Here is a 19,539-nt window from a genome sequence, read left to right on the forward strand (position 1 = left end):
TGAAATAATGGCGGAGTTAATTAGGAGACGGACGCATAAGTTGAAAGAGATGCATGCAAGTTAGTCAACGTTGCATCACCGAGTTTCAATAATTGCGGAATAATTAGAAGGCGGACGTATAATCGAAAAGAAATATCTTAAAAATTGTGAATCTTGCTATGATAAAAATTAAACTTGTTTCATGACTATATTATGCATATCTGATTGCATATAATTGCATATAATCTAAATGCATGTAATTTGCAGCTGCTACCAGTGTTAATACGTAACTACATCTGACAGTTAATCGTCATGGTGAATTAATAATTCATCTATTAAGTTCCGATCTTTTTATCTTTACTTAAAGTTAGTGCATCATCTGTTAAGTTTATATTTTTTAGCTTTATTTAAGATAAGATAGCTATAACCATAGCTATCTTGCCCTAAGCAATGGCACAAAAGGTATATCTTCGGGTTGCAATAATTCCGAAGTATTCGATAGGCGTCTGGAGAGACGGAAAGAGATTTGTTTAAACAAAGTGCACGAAGGGATTTCGGGACTGAGATTAGTCCGCAAGGACGCGGCAGAAATGGAAAGAAAATGGCTGCGGGAACGAGGAGCAACGAGGGAGAAGGAACGGGAGGAGCGTGTGACGCGAGTGGAAAATGAAAGTTTACAAAACCAGGAGAAAAAAAATAACAGGGTCGGGAATAAATTTCTGGGATGCGGCGGATTCAAAAGGGAAAGATAAAGAGCTCCAGGTGAAGATTAAAGGACGGGATGTGGCGAAGTTGTATGAAACTTGGGTGACGGGAAAAGGCTGAATGGAAATACCGGCGAGAGCCGGTGGGAGAGAATGCTAGTGGAAAGACAATGGGGGGGGGGGGGGGGAAGATGGCGAAAAGAAAAGTGAGATGAATTGGAAGGCGATGGTGAACAAGTACGGTGTGCATGCAAGGGCATTAGGCAGGTTCACGTGACTAGGGAAGAAAGGGAACGGAAGAAGGGTGAAAAGGTTACCAACCAAAATAGTTGCAGCCTTTCACAGTACATACTCATCGTCTTCTTCATTGATACCGTAGATTTATTTCCACGCTTCTGGACGAAATTGTATCGTCAAAGAGACAGTCATAGTCAAGGATCATCGAATCCGATGAAACTTTTTCGGACGGATACACAGTGATCTGTGTAATTACAAGACTCCAAGAAGTAACTTTTTACATTGTTACCAATATCTAAAGAAAAATTTAACAAAATATCATATGTCGAATATCAAACTACCATACAAATATGTTTTGTTAAGTTCTTGTTTAAATATCATTAAAAATGCAGAAGTTACTTTCGGTCTATGATTATACACACCATTGTAGAATAAAAATAAATCCGCGACATTGCCTCGTAAAAGCGAGAAGATCGAATTCGTTTCGATATTTTGTAAAGCTATCATTATTGTAGTTGCTTCAATGATGCGGTAATATACCCAAAGCATTTTCCATGAAAAAGTTTCTAATGTTTGTAGAATTGCGAAATGAGAAATCCCATTTGACCGTGGCAGGTTTCGCGTAAAAAGCTGCTCGTCTGCAAAGGGTTAAAATGGCGTAGCCAAGAACCCGATGGTGGCACCGGGTTTTTCCGTCACCTCTTTCAAGGGCCACGTTTTGCGAAAAAGATGCTGGCGAAGTTTCGCCGAACAATTTATGTACGCTCTGTGTGTACAGCATGTGAGGGCGAGTGAAAGAAACATGGACACACGTGCTTGAAAAGTACTCACGCGGGGGAGAGAAAAAGAGTGTCGGAAGACTAAAAGAGATCCTGGGAGCAAGAGAAACTGGGCGTAGGTGGATGTAGTTAGAAGAGATAAGGTGGAGAGTCAAGAAGACGATAATGGACGCTACAAAGAGCACAGTAAGGGCCGAGGAGAGTAAACGTTGAAAGACAGCGTAACAGTAGTTTCAAGTGGTGCGATGAATCTAGACAACGTTAAATCACTCTAACCAAATACTCGAAATTAGGAGTGCAAGTGGAATTCTCGATAATTCGAACTTCAAGGGAAGGGGGAGAAATCTTCTAATTGTGGAGGTTCGACGAATGAAAATTCTGTTGATGACAATATCTTATTAATGATGTTAAATAGAAATATTATATTAAAAGAAGACATTAATACGAATCTCATGCACAATACATTGAAATACACAAAATAACAATCACTGTCGCCAATCACTTCTCTTTCATCATTCGATCATTCAATAAGTCGATCGTCACTTTTCTCACATCATTCGATTCTAATGAGTTGAACATCATATAACGGTATCTTCGAGTACTTTCAATGTTTTCACTGTTTTTAATTTGATCTACTCATTTTTGTTGCAAATGCATAATATCTGTACTTAACAAATTAGGATGTATTGCTCATTTTCCCCATTAATTAGAAATCATTCTATATGAATAATTAAAAAAAGGCGATTAGGTTTCGCGATTTTTCACAAGCAACAGAAATAAAATTTTATCAATCAGGCTTGAAAGGACTGCAGTTGTTACTGATTTTTACAATCTTGATTTCTTACATTGCATAATATAACAATGTATCGAATAAACTATGCTTTTTATTTATTAATAGATTGAGATTATTCAACCTTTTGCTTAACCAAATAAATAAATATATTCCAATATAACCAAATAAATTGTTCTGCATTTTTGTAAATCAGTGTTGTGAAATAGGACTCGGACGTAGATTTTTCGATTCATCGATGGCTTAACTTTAAATTGATCATGCTAATAGAATTAATTGCTTTCAGGGCCGGCACACCAAGACTGGTCAGTTGGCAGCCATCAAAGTTATGGACGTCACAGAAGTGAGTATTGGCTGAGGCGTGATTATGATTCCGGTCACTTTCTTTTTATCGATAATAATCTATTCAATTAATGAACGTGCAATTCAGCATATCAAACTGGTAACAGAAATGGATGAAAGTAGAGTGTGCTCTGATGTATGCTTTTATTTCTGTATTTGAAAACGACTCTCAGCGTATTATGACCATTCTTTTTACTCAATAAAGGTCTTTTACATTTATTTACGTGATTTTATTGTTTATCTTTTTAATGAAACGTCTACTCGTCGCTCGTTATCGCATTCATCGCCATCGCTAAATATTTTCCAAATAATTTACGATTAAATTGTAGAATACACCTCTATCAAATTAATATGTAAGATACATTGTCTCAATTATATAATAATGATTTTTACCTTGGGGAAATCGTCCATGCTTTATAAAATACGAATGCGAGTAACGCTTGAATAATTTAGAGGCCATGTAGAAGCAACAAGAATGAAAAGAAAAACGAGAATGTGTTTATAAATTAACAGTTTAGCATGATAAACCTAAAGAAAAAATTAGAGCTTCACCTCTGACCTTTTCCATCATTGCGCTATTTCTTGAATCGTCCCTTGTGCAACGTAGAGGAAAATAAATCGATGCGAAGGTACAGAAAAAAAAGTGAGACCCCATCAGCGGATTTCACACTCTGCTCGGTCACTTAGCTTATTTTCCGTGAAAAATATTAACTAGGACAATTAAAAATGCGAATAGAGGTTCTTGCCGTTGAAATATCCGCCAGGTTAATTGATTCCTTGGTTCGTTGATGATTTTAATGCGTATAAAATGCTGGACTTGTTCAATGACGTCGGACAGATTTTAATGAGACAGCCGGAGAGGGAGAGAGATCGGCATTTTTGAAATCATGTTAATTAATGCGAGATTCTTGGCGGCTTGTAAAATGTCGGACCGAAATAAGAAGAAACAGTTGATGCGACCTGGAATTTTGATTAGAAGGATATTGTAATTGGCGCGATCGACGTTTTACATTAAAATTGGTGATATAATACCGGACGTAAAAGTGTAATAATTTGATCGTAATTCATACTTCTACATCGAAGCCTTTCGTGTTCTTAATTCAAATATGCGATGATATTGAGCTTGGGATATTCGAAGTTGTGGTGGCGATCTTTAGGTAGTAAGATATCGATAGTGTGTTCGTGATTCATGCAGGTAAAGAAGTGACTCTCGTTTCAGTGAATTCCGATGTATAAATGAATCATGCTCCCTCGAAGTCTTTATCTCGTAGAAGTCATTATTTAAACACCAATATAGCCTGAAACAGTTATACGAGTGGGTGAGAATTATAGTGGCGTAAGTCACGTTTTCGAACAATTTTTACTTGCGTCTTGAAACGTAATATATACCTGCCAAAATGTTAAAAAGTAAATTATAAATTTATTATAAACTAACTTAACCCCATATTATCTCAACAATAAACTTGCTCAGTAAACAATACACGTGTTAGTAAACGATGATACTCCGCGTTTCTCACAATGAGAAAGATGTGACTTACGCCGCTGTGATTCTAATCCAATCGTATTTGAATTTTGGTCTGGTGAATCAATTGTACACACACATTGTACATTCGTAGAAATCAACAGCAACCAATTATCGACGGTTTATCAGAGTGATGATTGTCGTGGAAGGTGATACGTCGTTATTGTCTATCTTACAATAACTGCATCCACGTTTATCTTCCAACAAGTCGATAAATTGAAAGAGATTAAAATTGCATTGAAAAAATGAGTCACTAGTCATTAGTTCTAATTGAGGACAATTCAATCGTAAACTGTCATATTTCAATCGCTATTAAAATAGTACGTACACATGCAGTATAACGCAACACTTATATGCGTCGTTGATGTTGCTCTTAATTACTATTAATTATCAAACGGTGTACATTAACAAAAGTCGATTGCACCACAAAGAATTTTCTAGGCGACGTAAGAAATTTTTCCTTTAGATTTTTATAAAATAATTAATAAAAATGAGAATTTGATTATAGATCCATTTACCACTCAATAGTATAAATGTTGTTGATTAAATTAATTAAATGTTTTATATAAATATAATAGTTATAATTTTATGAGAGATTAACAGAGTATCAGTTCATTGAATAAATTATGTAGTTCAACGTTATTAAAGAGTAACTGTGTCGATGCTCCTATTCTCGACTGCATATAATTAATTAATAATTTCCCACAAAAAGTACAACTAAGAAGCAACCTATTTTGCACCGACTCGATTAAAACTGTGTTGAATTCGATATTGCGTCTTCATCGGACAAAGTTCTGCGTGCATCACACGTTGCCTTTATGTTTCGCCTCGAATAGAGTCACGTTGGATTTTTCTATGGTTTCTAAAAATTATACAACACTTTAAAGTTTGATTGAGTTTCACGGTCCTCTGGGACGGTGCTCGTTTATTGTTCACGCTTCTCTGCTCCTTCAAACATGCTCCTCCACTTCGCAGATTTGTTGAAAGGTCAGAGAGTTGTTTGCAACGTCTGAACGAACACAAGCGTTCTACTGTTTAGGAATTATTCAGATTGCCAGTAACATTATAAAGTGACAGTTGATTTGCATCGTCTCCACTGTTGCGCGAGCTCCGATAAAACAGCCACGGTAGTCGACGTTAAAACACAACCACTACCTGAAGTCAGCATAATCTGTTGAACACTTAGACGCAGCAAAAACTAGCTAATCGTGCTAAATGATTTTTAATCGTTTCACATTTTTTCAGTCGTTTCAATTTTTTCATTTTTTTATGCAATCGTGTTGTAGACACTAGTAATTCAATTAAATTTTCTTACGTTTCATTGAGCTCTATAGGAAAACTAACGTCTGAAAGGAGTACCTTCAATATACGTAGAAAAATGTTGATCAATTGATTCTCAGCGCGTTCGGTTATATTTTTGTTAAAAAGGTCCGCCGTTTCAGTAAAACAAAAAGAACGGCAATATTTCCAAAGTTGCACAATTTCTGTGTTCACTATTGTGCACAGTGTGGTGAGTCACATACCACAGAAGCATCGTAATTTATTTTCAAGGTACCAAATGTTGAGCAATGTTTTTTACAGTGCACGTTGCGGAAATGTTTCAACATTAACGACGATCGTTCCAAACGCATCAAACGAAAATATTAACAGAACAGTGCACAATCCTAATTATAGCGAATGCACGTTGAATCATAAAGATAACTTCACCCAGGATCCTAAAAAATTCAGTTGGTACGAAACACAATTTGCTTTTTTATTTACATCAGTGTTGCAATCGCGACACCATCCGAACAAACTATCTCGATCATCGTGAAATATTATTTATAAAACTTACCTAAAAAACGCTTTCTATTTATTGTTAATCTTTCAAACGGAGACTCGCAATTCGTGTCTGCTGTTAGCTTTCGGAATCGTTCTATTTCCTTTTTAATTGGACGAACGATTTTTTTCACTTTAGTGTTATACTATCTATGTTAGTAACGAACTTTATTGGTTTTTTTACGGATCACATATCAGTATTCCATGCGATAAAATAAAATAAATAAAACAAGATAAAATGAAATACAATAACATATATAACGAAGTTAAAAATATTATAAAATTATACTATTGTATCTACATAGATTCCATTAAAATTTATTGTATGCCAATCTCATAATCGAAAAATCACGTAATTAAAAGCTTGAATAACTCCTAATAAAATCGTATTTTATCCCAAGGAATCTTTTGCGTGATTATGAAGAAGTACATTATCAGTCGTAGATGATTCACCTTGTATTAGATAAAACAATACCGATTTAATGAAATCCGTTGTCATAACAATCCGAGAAAATCTGAACTTAATTTCCACGTTGCAAATCGATTTTGTCACGCCCATGAAATGGGTTCGTTTTTGTCTGTTCGCTGCTTTATCGTTATATTGCAGACAAGCTCGTTTTATGCAGGAATCATCCTGGATAACTCGCGAAAACGCTGTTTTCCTCAAACTTTGTTCTTTATCCGCTATTTCGCGGAACAATAAGCCTTTCTCCCGATTGCCTCTAATCCGTTTTATGAACTTTCAAGTGACACACCTCTCCTGTCGCGCGCAATTTTCCAACAGATAAGTACTTGCGAAAGTATCCGAGCGTTCTTCAAACATCGATATAAGGCGTACGAGTTCGGAATTGCCGACGAACTATACCATTTTTCTACGTGCCCGAACTTTGCTCGATCATTAGCGACTACATATACCTATGTATATTTCCAGCGACGTGTGGTTTCCTAATTAGAAACACTTCTAGATCCTTATCTCTTTATCGAATCGATGCGCTTTTAAAATAATATAGTATTCGAAGAGACATCCAACAAGTATTATTTTATTTACACAGTCGTTCCTGAAAATAGCCTTCAATATTAAAGATGAAAAGCGTATAGAAAATAACAATAATTATTTCCAAATGTGTCGCAAACTACGATTTAGCAGTACATTAATTGCAAGATGCAGAGGAGCAACGCAGACTTTCTTTCGTTATTTTATCGAATTGAAAATAATGCAACAGTTTTTAAATTACATACATTTTCGCGTCGCTCAAATATTTTTATTATTTTTCGTATTCGATCTACTCATTTCTGTCATAAATTCAGACAGATCTACGGTCTGACGTTTAACATTAACGGAAACAAATCATAACATTCACAATTTCAATGAAAAGAAGAAAACATTTTAATTCAAAGATGTAAAAGATTTCGAAGTTGCAAAAGTTGTTCTCATTCGATCTTTGTCGCAAATGATCGATCGGTAGTTGCATTCCGATCGACGATTTTTACGTAAATATTTGAAATCACTTTACCAAATTATTTCCTAAAGCTGTATTTCTTGTTACGATTTTTATTATCTCGACAAATAATCATAAAACCTGCATTAAATTTCGCTGGTGTACAAATTCTAGGAACGTAGAAAATCCTTCGGCCGGTCGCTCGAGATACAACATCACGACACGAACTCGTGACTGTTTATTACGTTTTTTTATCATCACCAGCGTGCCTCCTAGCAAGCATGTATCACTTTCCAATTAGTAGCTGGCCGTATGCGTATTTGCGGTACTTCTAAACGCTCTGGAAAACGTGAGTCATGTACCTTGGTGTCACAACCTTCGGCCTTATCGCAACCTTCGCGTTGCTCAATTCCAGTGCATCCTTTCCGTATTTACATCGTGACCGCGAACAGTACGTATCCGTTCTCGATTCCAACGTCAAGCACAGAAACGATTCGGCTATTCTTCCGCAGGGGACAGATCCGCAACATCATCTGCTTCTTTTCTTTGTCCGCTATTCCTGGCTCCATCGGTGTCGTTGCTCCTCGGTACTCTTTCATATTCTATCTCTCCACGAAATTAACTCACTATATGCTTTTTCGCGATAACCAAACACCGCGTTCTGTGCTCCATTCTATTTTCGCGGCGAAAACCCGCGTTCCGACACGTGGAACGCGTCCTGCAGAAATCCACCCCATGGGCCTGAAAAAAACCATGGCTCCCGATCGCTCCGCGCACACGGAAGTGTCGTTTCGATCGCGGTGTAACGTGATTTCGACTGAAAACACAAGGATCCCAACGAATACTTGCTTGTCCGATCGTCGATTAGATGGTTCTTAAACCCTGGAACCAGTTTCTAAATACAATGAAACTCATTAACGACACAATTAAATAATTGAAATGTACTTTATGTTTTATAATGAATTACGAAAGTAATTAGTTTTGTGTTCATTTTGTATAATTTGGTCTTCGAGTCAGAATGTCTCGTTATGTAATAATGTAAAAGGGGTAATATATTTGGATTCTGGAACTCTAACGTGTTTATCGTCTGGTGGCAAACATAAATTTGTCTAAATACAGAAATTCAAAAATTGGATTTTTGCCACGGTGTTCCGCTTTCCCGGCCACTGATGCAACGAGCCAATGCATTTCTTTCCTCTTAAGTTGGATTTGTTGGATCCTCTTGCGTATACGTTGGCGCCAAGTTAGTTTACAGACAAAGGCAGTCTGAGATACCTGACAAGTTTAGAGTTTGTGTTATAATGTCCTTATTAAATAAACTCCCTTATGAAGGTGATATTTTTTTCACCTTTTTGAAGGTGACCCATTTTTCAGTATTAATGAAAATTTTTTGATATTACGGTACTGTCGTAATAATGTGGATGCAACCTTACGATTTGATGGTCAGATACGAGAACTTGATATCGATCATTCGACAATAGTGCACAAACTTTAGTGCACAGCGATCTTACAAACAGCAGTATATATATATTTTAGTATCGTTTCTATGGCCAACGATTTTTCATCTCGTTCTCTATCAGATTCAGTTGTTGCGCATCGATAAGTTGATTTTATCCTGTTTACAATCGCGTCATTGAAGCTGACATCAAGCTTATAGACTGTAGTATTCCTGGCTAGCTCTCTATCAGATTCGATTGTCGTGTGTAGATAGATATATAGTAGGGTCTTTTGGACTGACATCAAGTCTATAAGTAACAGTATAAACGATTCCACGATCGTTTATCTCGTTCGGGATTCTCTTTCGGTGAAATCTCTGGAAAATTGCAGCAGAGGAGCATAAAGAAGCTGGTTTCGATTAATATTCTCTCGATATTCCTAATCTCTCCTGCGATTCATATCAATTGTCTACGTAACACTGTACATGATTTTGCGATCGTTTTTCTCGTCGGCGACGTTCCTTTCGGCTGGTTCTCCACGAGTTTTAAGTTCTTGTACATCAAAAGGTTGATTTTACCGAAGTATACCCAGCGTATCGTCTTTATAATTCAGTGTCTTGGACTGATACCAAGTTTCTGGGTAACAGTGCATATGATTTTGCCATAATTTTCCTGTTTGATGACTCCCCTTTGGCCACTTCCCTTTGAGTTTCACTCGTTGTGCATTAGAAGCCCGATTTCACTGATCGATATATGGTGTATCGTCTTTGTAGCCGAGTCTTTTGGACTGGCGTCAAGTTTACAAGGAACATTGTACACGATTTTGCCATCATTTATCTTGTTAGCGATTCTCTTTTGATCAGTCCTGCTCGAGCTCTGTTCGAAACCTGGCTCCATTCGTTGCGATTGATGAAGGAAATTTCCATTTCACAAAACGATCCGCGGCTTAACACATGGAAAAATCACCGTACCGATTCATCTATGGCAGATTCTTTTAATAGTGGTATTGTTCGGTCTGACAATGAGCCCACAGATAATAGTCCGCAAATAGTCCGTGTCCTTTTCTCTGGAAACATCAAACTGTACAAGTGCATTGATAGCGATGTAAACGATTTTGCAATCTGGCATCTGTTTTCTGTGTTTCCTCTCGCTCGCATATTTTCTCTTCCTGTTCCTCTCGCCAGGCATCGACAATACTCAACCAACGTTGATGGGCTTAGATAATCAATTTAGATAAGAAACGTTCAAGAGGGTTAATTACCGTTCAGCTAAATGATATCAAGTATATCGAGGAAGCTTGAACACGATAACGAAATGGAATATTCGACTAATTCCAACTTCTATACATATTAAACAATTTCTTAATGAAATTGGCATCTCAAATTTAGAAATTTAGGATCTCTAGCAGTAAATTATTGTCTTATATTATTTGCATTTTATTAGCGCTTTTTAAGTCCACGAAGTTAGAATTAAAGTAAATATCATTTTATAAGTTCGCTAGCTTCTTCGGATTTGACCTAATTCGATCACTTATTATAGCAGGTTTAATAAACAATGTTTATAAATCGCTACAGCTTGTGTTGGTTGTGTAGTGATCGATTAAAGAGTGGCGTAGGTGTTGAAAATTATTAGTTCTTTCTATAGCTTCCATTTCTTTGTGGTTGACAGTGTGATGCTATAATAAGACTATGAATGTTTTATAATAGTTAGCTAAAAATAACATTCAATTGCTTATGTGTAGAATTTCTATAAAATAAATAACATTGAGAAATTATTTAAAGCAAGAGATAGACTAATATAAAATAGTCACTTTAAGATTATGCAAGAATAGTAATTGCAATATTGTATTATGAATGGAACTATGGCTCGTTTAATCTTACGCGAACGAGAATAATTTTAGACGCGTGTATACATATTGCAAATTACGTATTTTCTGCATTCTTTACCTTCATCCACCTACACTACTACAAAGATTTTACTATTATTTTACTAACATTAATATCTCTTTCAGGATGAAGAGGAAGAAATCAAATTAGAAATAAATGTATTAAAACGGGTGGGTACGAGAGCAGTTAAGATTATTTTCAATCGTAAGATTCATAATTTCCGTACGGGTAAATTGAAGCTGATTGTCATTGGTATTGCAGTATTCGAATCACAGAAATATAGCAACGTATTATGGTGCCTTCGTGAAGAAGTCGTCACCTGGCAAGGACGATCAGCTATGGTTGGTTATGGAATATTGCGGAGCTGGCTCCGTCACAGACCTTGTGAAGTCAACGAAGGGCCAGAGTTTAAAGGAAGAATGGATTGCTTATATATCTCGAGAGATATTAAGGGGACTTAGTTATCTTCACAGCAATAAAGTTATTCACAGGGATATCAAGGGGCAAAATGTTCTGCTGACTGACAACGCCGAAGTCAAGCTAGGTGTGCTATACTTTTTATTTTACTTTACTTCACTTCAAACAAGATGATAATAAAACTCGACAACAAGCAATTTATTCAAATAAATTTACTTTGTAAACTCTCATTTTAAAGATGAATATATTCATTAAAACAGAAGTGACGACAACAGCCGTAGCATATTTTATTGTAGTATAAATACAATCACATTGTTCCGACAAACCTCAACATGTTTTTAGAGTTGTATCTTGTAGTAAACGTTTGTGATAGATTTTTGTGAGCTGAATATGAGTCTGTACAATTTGTATAATTTGTATAATTTTTATAATTTACAAAAATACAGAAGGATAAATAATATAGAAAGATACAAATGCGAATAGATGTTCACCACTGTTATTAAATGGTTAATCGTTTATGTTTTGCATTGTAGTTGACTTCGGCGTGAGCGCACAGTTAGACAGGACAATAGGTAGAAGAAATACATTTATCGGGACGCCTTATTGGATGGCACCGGAAGTGATAGCCTGCGATGAAAATCCAGACGCCACGTACGACAATAGAAGTGATCTCTGGTCACTCGGAATTACAGCCTTAGAAATGGCTGAATCACAACCACCGCTTTGCGACCTTCATCCAATGCGAGTAAGTACACGAGAGTGCTTCCTTTTACAGCAGCATAATCGCCGAGGCGGATGATAACATTTAATTTTCCAATCTGATTACGCGCGGCAGGCCTTGTTTCTGATACCGCGTAGCCCTCCGCCAAGACTGAAGTCGAAGAAGTGGTCGAAGAAGTTCCACAGTTTCATCGAAACGGTGTTAGTGAAAGATTATCATCAGAGGCCATACACAGAACAGCTTCTTAAGCATCCTTTTATCCGGGACCAACCGACTGAGAGACAAGTCAGGATACAGCTCAAAGACCATATCGATCGTTGTAAAAAACGTAAACAGGAGAAAGGTATGCTAATTAGACACGGAATGGGAGAAATAAGCTGCAACCGTTTCAACGAATGTAGATCTAGAATGCTGTGGGATAAGAATTTTTCAGATAATGAAACATTCGTTTTATAGTTACAAAGATTAAGATCTCAAACATTAAGATCTCAACAGTTATTTCTACAATTTCTTGAGACTTGTCATATTTATTTGATTACAATAAAAGTCCTTTGCATTGTAGAAAGAGACGACTACCGGTATAGCGGTAGCGAAAACGAAGAGGATGAGCCAGCATTGGCCGGCGAGCCATCATCCATCGTTCAAGCTCCGGGTGGTGATACATTACGCAGAAATTTCCAACAAATCCAAGAGGGTAGGACTCTGACGCAAGAAGTAGCTCCTCAACCACCTGCTGCTAAAGACAAGCCGAGTAGCAGATCACAAAGAGAAATACCAGAGCCAGGACCACCTGCAAGGCCTGCCATTCCTCACAGATTAATTGGTGAGTTTGACAACGTATCAGTATCTAATTCCTCTCGTGGTTTGCGTAACACTTCTGTTAATACTATGATAAGCCTCATCATGTAATTTTACCTTATGGATTCTTACTTTACAAATCAAATAGCTTATTTCATTTTAGTTTAGAAATAAGATTTCTGTGATTTCTACAACTGCTTTCTTTTAAAATAAATATATTGGTAAATACGTTAATATGACACAATTTCATGCTATTTATTTTATATTAAATTCATGTATTATTTTATAGGAGAAAATTGACAAGAATAGATGATTTAAAATAGATGAAAGGTTTTTGGATGTAGGACAGCCATGAGAACGTTAACAGGATTGCCATAATGCGACTATTCACCTGTTTAACAGTTTTATACAGCTTCTTTTGCGCATTATAGTAGTTCCAGATCCGCAGCCACCATCTCGGCCATTGCCGCCGACACCCAGAGACGACCCGCGGCAGCCGCACAAAGTGTCAACGCCACCCTCTAATCATCAACCACCTGTCGCCAGTAGTGGCAGTGGAAATTCCGGCGGTCAATCCGCGTCTCAGCGAAACAGTCATGTGTTTAAACCTATGGTAGGCTACTTTGGCTTCGTTCACATGACCGATCTTTCTACGTCTACCTCTTTCTCTCTCTTCTTTCTCTGTCACTCTATATCTATCCTTCTCTTTGATATTGTAACTCCTTTCTCAGCATTCACAACACGCCAATGAAGACTAATATATACGTAGCCAGAAAACTATATGACGATTTGTAGAAATGGCACATGCTAGTTTTGTTTTACTTTGCCATCTTGCTGTCTGTCAGTGACACACACACACACACACGCGCATATACTCACATACCAGTGCCTATCTCTCACACGAAATACAGGTCTGTCACTTATACGATTCTTGTGTCCTCCTTCTGCTGCATTCTTATCGTACGAATTGCACGCGGAGTTTCTTTCTATTTTGCCGATATGGCGTGCACGCACGTAGACGCGCATTTACGAACACACGATTTTCTTCCTGATGCACTTTGACACGCGAACATTTACACCATAAACAGGTCACACACGTGTGCAGGGTGAGCCGTGAGACTGTTTCTTGAATTTGCCTGGTTTTTTTGGAAGAAACAGATTTGACGGCTGAATTTCAAGCCATAATTAGACTGCGGAGTTATATGCAAACTAAAAATGTTCTACATGAATTACGTGAAGCAGAAACCAAATTGAAATTTCTTTCCTCTTTAATGATATGAATAAGTTGAAATAGTGTATCCATGTTATAAACATCTCCAACTGATTTTCACCACAAATGCATAAAATCCGTAGTCTATTCATAAAGGCAGATGTTCATCTGAGAGTAAAATTCTCGACAGTTGCTCTGTAGTTTCGCATCTGCGGGTCCCGCCAGACCCCTTACCCTTCGTGTCTTACCTAGCTGTGCTGCGGAGTCTCGAATTGCAGTAGGACTACTGTCAGACAGCTACTTTTATAATATGAAACTGATTTGTATTATGAAAGTAGCTGTCTGACAATGATCCTACTGCGACTCGAGGGTCGCAATAAATGGTCTGGCGAGACCCGCAGATACGAGACTACAGAGTAACTATTGAGAGTTTTACTCTCAGATGAGCACCCGACCTAACAGTTGTTTGCCTTACTGAAGCTATTTCAAGCTCATGGATAGACTGTGGATTTTTATGAAAATGATGTAAATGACGTGACTTCTAAACTGATTTAAGTGGAATCGAGGAAAGTTCTTTTTTACCTTATTAGAGGTTTGAACATACAGATTTTGTTGCACTCATTTAAACAGTTTTCTTTTCCGAATTCTAAAGAATGATAAAATCCACAGTTTGCTCATAGTAAATACTGTGCACAGTAGCAAGGTGAACAACTGTTCTGACCACAATAGGATCTCTTCTTTCGGAAAACGGACAGTCAAACACTTGTAGGACACAATTTAAGATCCTTTTAATTACAACTCAAGTTTTATGATACACAAATTAACTAGTCCGGTGTTTACTTCAAACTTCAGTTCCACATAGAGAATTCTGTTGTGCAACCCCCCGAGAGTCACCCTGTATGGTATACATAATCCCTCTCGTATTTGAAATTATTCGGTTTTTGTTTTTTTTCCATGTTCACACGTACCGTAGCTGCCGCCAAGGAGGCCGGAGGTAAGAACACAACACTTATTTTTCTCTTTACATGTTACATTGTTAATCCCACATCTATACACAGGATCACAATTTACTTTATCCTTTGTACACGTAACATTGCCGATTATCTATACAGAAAGATCTACCAAACAGTCACTATACATAAGCTATAGAGCCAATTATTTCTTTTCATGAATATATATCTACACATGATCCGCTTGTTTTAATCTCACGCAGAGTACTAATCAACCTTTAGAATTTTCTCATTTAACCAGTTCGACCGTCACCGATTTTTCATCGCCCTGTTGCTTGATGCACATTCACTACTTTCCTGGTATGCTTCACCAAAATTGCCTGAATGTCTGCTCTCATCGGTAGAGTTTTGCGGTGTTTAGATGCGCAAACACAACACGTTCCCTCATGTTTCGAGAAATGTGTTCAAATCGCGTATCTTTATATCGTACGGCATAACGTATGATAAATATTAAAATTATGAATTTCTAATACAAAGAATATTGTTTTATAAACATATGTTAGCTCGTGTGAAATGATTGTACCGTTATCTTGAGTGTAAATGTCTTTGATATTTTTATTCAAGAAATATGACCAAATAATGTGGAATCTCACTTACTTGATCGTTGCATCATTCAATGAATTTATTTATTGTGCAGCATATTAATAATAATAACTTTTAAAAACTTCGGAAACAACCAACTTTTTCTTCTGAAATAAGATTTTTCTTTTTATATCTTTTGAGAGAAGTATGTGCAAATATAGTTACACCATTGGTCTATTTAGATATTAGTTTAAATAGTCAGTAGACACAAGTGTAATGAATTGAAATTATTAATTATATACCCCTGTTGTATTGTGTTTGCTTTTTAAAATGCTAAACTGTAAACTAATACTAAACTGCCATGGATACTATTTACACTTCAAGTGAAAAATGGTACAAAATTTCTATGCGATCTAACAAACATGACTACCAAATGTTTGGTAAGATTCGATTATTTTTGTTTTAATTTGATATAAAGCATTCAAATGTAAATGACAAAGTGCAGAATAATCCAACAGAAACGAAAGCTTCAGCAGGGTTGCCTAAGCACAATGCGTCTTACGACTTCTCTGCCACTTTCTTTCTCTTTTCGCCTTGCCTGGCTGCTTGATGGTGGCTTCTAGAAAATTTTCGGAGGTGTCTCGAAACAGTGACTAACGGGGTTGTGCGTGTGTGCGTGTGGGTGGTAGGACTTGGACATGCTGGCCGCTCAACTCAACGAGCTTGGTGTGTCACAGGGCCCAGAGGCCCCGCCAAGGCCGAACAGACAGCATAAGGGCCCTGCTGCATCGTCCACATCCAATTCCGTTCAGCCTGCAAGCAGCAACGATCAGAACAACAAACAGATGCCGCAGTCTTCCAGTATTCTTGATCAAGTAAGTATCATGGATGTTTCTGCAAGTGGACAAGAAAAGTATGAATGACAAGTAAAAGTAAGAATACGATTGGCTTTTATTTTTGTATTGTTGTGATAAAAATAAAAATGTTTCTTTTTCGCAGGCTTTGTCAGTCGAAAGCGATAGCGATGACGACCTTGAAGATGCAGGAGGAAACAATGCGAGAAATGATGGTACCTTACTCGCCAGCGATCCACCGAAACCTTTGTGAGTAAAAAACTAATATCTCAAACCTTGAACAATTAATTAATTGACGAATATTTTTTTTGTATGGGATCACTGGGAAGATGCTCTTAAATATTCATACTACTTAATGCTTTCTATGTCGCGTGTGCCTTCCTAAAAAATTTTGCATTAAAATCGATTTTTCAACATCTAAAACGCTGCGTGGAAGGCATTAATTTTCTACACATTAAAAGTCTCGGATAAGAAATTAATTTATTAAGACTCGCATATTAACAGCAAGAGATATAAAGATACTAATTTTATTAGGTCATCTCATAAACAATTTGCTACGTTACGGGTTATTAAAGAAATTGATAAGTGAATCATAGGCTAAAACATTAAACAAACCTGAACATTAATATAATATTTTTCTTCAACTTGTAAACATGTTCATAAATCATTATTTAATTCCAGTATTCATTTATTCGTTCTGGAAAACGTGAATTTACAGAGAAATCTCTGGTCTAATGACAGTGTACTTAATTTCTGAACTTCTGAGATGATCTAACGACTCATGTAAAGACAGATGCAATCGTTTGTTACAATAAAATAATCGAACGAGTAGTTAGGCACAATTATGACTATTTAACACTAGAATTACCAGACGAATCAAAATGATAGGTTCCTGAATTTTTTCTTTTACAATTATTGAAATTATAAAAATGTTCTTATGAGAAATTTTTTCATAAACTTCTCTATTCATCGAATCTTGTTATTGTTATAAAAAAATGTACATTAATTACGTTTAGAGTTCGGTAGTTCTAGTGTTAAAATATAGTATTTTAATTAATCATACTAATGTCATTCCGTTTCATCTTTCATTACGCTTCCATACATTGCTTCGCATCGTCGCCCTCGTCGCATCGCCACACAACGTACGCAACGCATTCCGTGTACCTCGCCATCACGTGTCTCTGCATTTCTATATCCGTTGCTGCAGACCCGAATTTTCTCCTTTCAGACCATCTACAGACCCGTCGTCGATGTCTTCGCATAATGCCCAGAATTCCCATCATCAAGGTAAGCCCAAAGGTAGGACATCAGACTATTGAACGTCTTTTGACTTTTCCCCTATAATAAAGATTTAGTTATTCTCGTAGATGTTTAACTGAGAAAGGAATTCGTCATTGGACAATTTAGAATTACATTTATTTTTGGGTACAACCAGATTTTTCTGGAATATTTAATAAATATTTCTTAGTATTCCATCTTTCCTTCTATTCCACCATTGTACTATTATTTAATTGTGTACAATAAGGAATATATGCTGTATTATTATTAGCTTAAAAATTTATTCGTATGCTTCATTCTAAATTCGACAATGAACTTTCTTCGCAATACTAGTTTGCAAATACATACAGTAAGTTCTCCCAAATTGGCCCTGTTAGAGATCTACTCATATTACCCCTCTGCCATTCCTGCTTCTATATGCGTTATTCTTATGCCTATGCTAAGGTTCGTTGGAGTCAACTCATAATACAATAACATAATTTTTTTATAATTTTAATATTTTAGAACATTTGGTCTCATTTAGAGAATTCATTGAGAGAATTTATTGTATTCTTTTTAGCTGGTGTATTATATAAGTGTCTATGACTATCGTTAAAACTAGTATTTGCTCACTCATTTTTGAGAAGAGATTTTAAAGATTTTTGTCTTTCTGTAATTGTTTCAGTCTAAATTTTAAAGTACATATCCTTGACGACTCTAATTTGCAAATACTCTTTTTAGGCGGTGCACCAAATAGGCCACTACCACCGACCCCCGACGAGGAAGAATCAGACCGTACACTAGTCATGAAACGGGTAAGTACTTCCTGCGCGTATGTTGTGCAAGTTGATGACCATACATCTAGTCTAATTTTGATACTATCGTTTTCGTGTATTACGTGAGATCAATCGATATGTATTAACAACTATATAAATCGATATCTCCATCCAGTGATTGTACGTATCTTTCACTCTCTCTCTCTCTTTCACTCTCTCTCACTCTCTCTCTTTCTCATACTCTTTTTTATATTATTTAAATACGTTTCAATATAAAGGTCGCTGTAGTATTCTTCATTCCCGCTACTCTCCGCTAGGTACCGAGAGATTGAAGTCCGACCGAATGAAGAAGCTACAAGCGACCATAATTGTATATTTATTCTTTTCATGTAGGCTTATTGAAATTCAGAGATAAGTCAGTAATATCTGTTCACATTTGTGTTCTAATTATTCATATACAAATTCTTGTTGTAATTGAATCTTGTGCAATTACGAGGCATCCTGGTGCGTTGACTGTACATTCGCTGTTACACAATACATTCCTGCACAGTTGTACACAATTGATGAGTACGTGTCGTCATAGGTTGTACTGTTGCGGCGGTGACATTATGATGAAACATTCAAAGGATCCCTGAATGAAGCGGAAGCAGTACTAAAAAAAACAGACTCCATTTAAAAGAAACATGTTTCTTTTTACACTGTAAATTCAAAGTTCAACTAATTTATACTGATTCGGGCAGGTTTATTCAACCTTAACTACGTAGAAAAGATGAAGACGGTTATTTTATAATACATTTTGTAATACTTCGAGTATTTTTTAAATCTACATAAATTCTCTTTACGACTGAGATGACTCTGGAGTCGGTAACACCGTTAAAAAGCAATCAGCTTGTTTGAGATCTAAATGCGTTAGAAGAAATCACAGAAACCAAGGTCGTTATAATGTCGCTGCAGCAAACCTTCTTACATATATAACTGGAATTATTGCATCGCACTGCCACCACAGCTGCCACACGTTATGTATCGCCGCACGCCAATTTCT

General features: G+C 36.6%; 1 protein-coding gene across 13 annotated transcripts in view; it reads left to right on the forward strand.

The window, feature by feature from the left end:
• Positions 1-19,539, forward strand: part of msn (serine/threonine-protein kinase msn) — a 56,963-nt gene that overhangs the window by 12,775 nt on the left and 24,649 nt on the right. For 5 of the 13 annotated variants that reach the window (XM_033485030.2, XM_033485024.2, XM_033485032.2 and 2 more), the window contains exons 3-14: positions 2,776-2,832; positions 11,058-11,102; positions 11,194-11,476; positions 11,883-12,094; positions 12,185-12,413; positions 12,633-12,893; positions 13,300-13,481; positions 15,052-15,072; positions 16,300-16,485; positions 16,610-16,713; positions 17,672-17,763; positions 18,463-18,536. In XM_033485030.2, the coding sequence (XP_033340921.2) occupies positions 2,776-2,832; positions 11,058-11,102; positions 11,194-11,476; positions 11,883-12,094; positions 12,185-12,413; positions 12,633-12,893; positions 13,300-13,481; positions 15,052-15,072; positions 16,300-16,485; positions 16,610-16,713; positions 17,672-17,763; positions 18,463-18,536 (1,746 nt within the window). The remainder of the gene's footprint in view (positions 1-2,775; positions 2,833-11,057; positions 11,103-11,193; positions 11,477-11,882; positions 12,095-12,184; positions 12,414-12,632; positions 12,894-13,299; positions 13,482-15,051; positions 15,073-16,299; positions 16,486-16,609; positions 16,714-17,671; positions 17,764-18,462; positions 18,537-19,539) is intronic. The other 8 variants (XM_033485026.2, XM_033485037.2, XM_033485031.2 and 5 more) reach the window with 6 other exon arrangements.

This window comes from Megalopta genalis, chromosome 12, assembly GCF_051020955.1.
Source record: "Megalopta genalis isolate 19385.01 chromosome 12, iyMegGena1_principal, whole genome shotgun sequence".
In the NCBI taxonomy this organism is placed as follows: domain Eukaryota; kingdom Metazoa; phylum Arthropoda; class Insecta; order Hymenoptera; family Halictidae; genus Megalopta; species Megalopta genalis.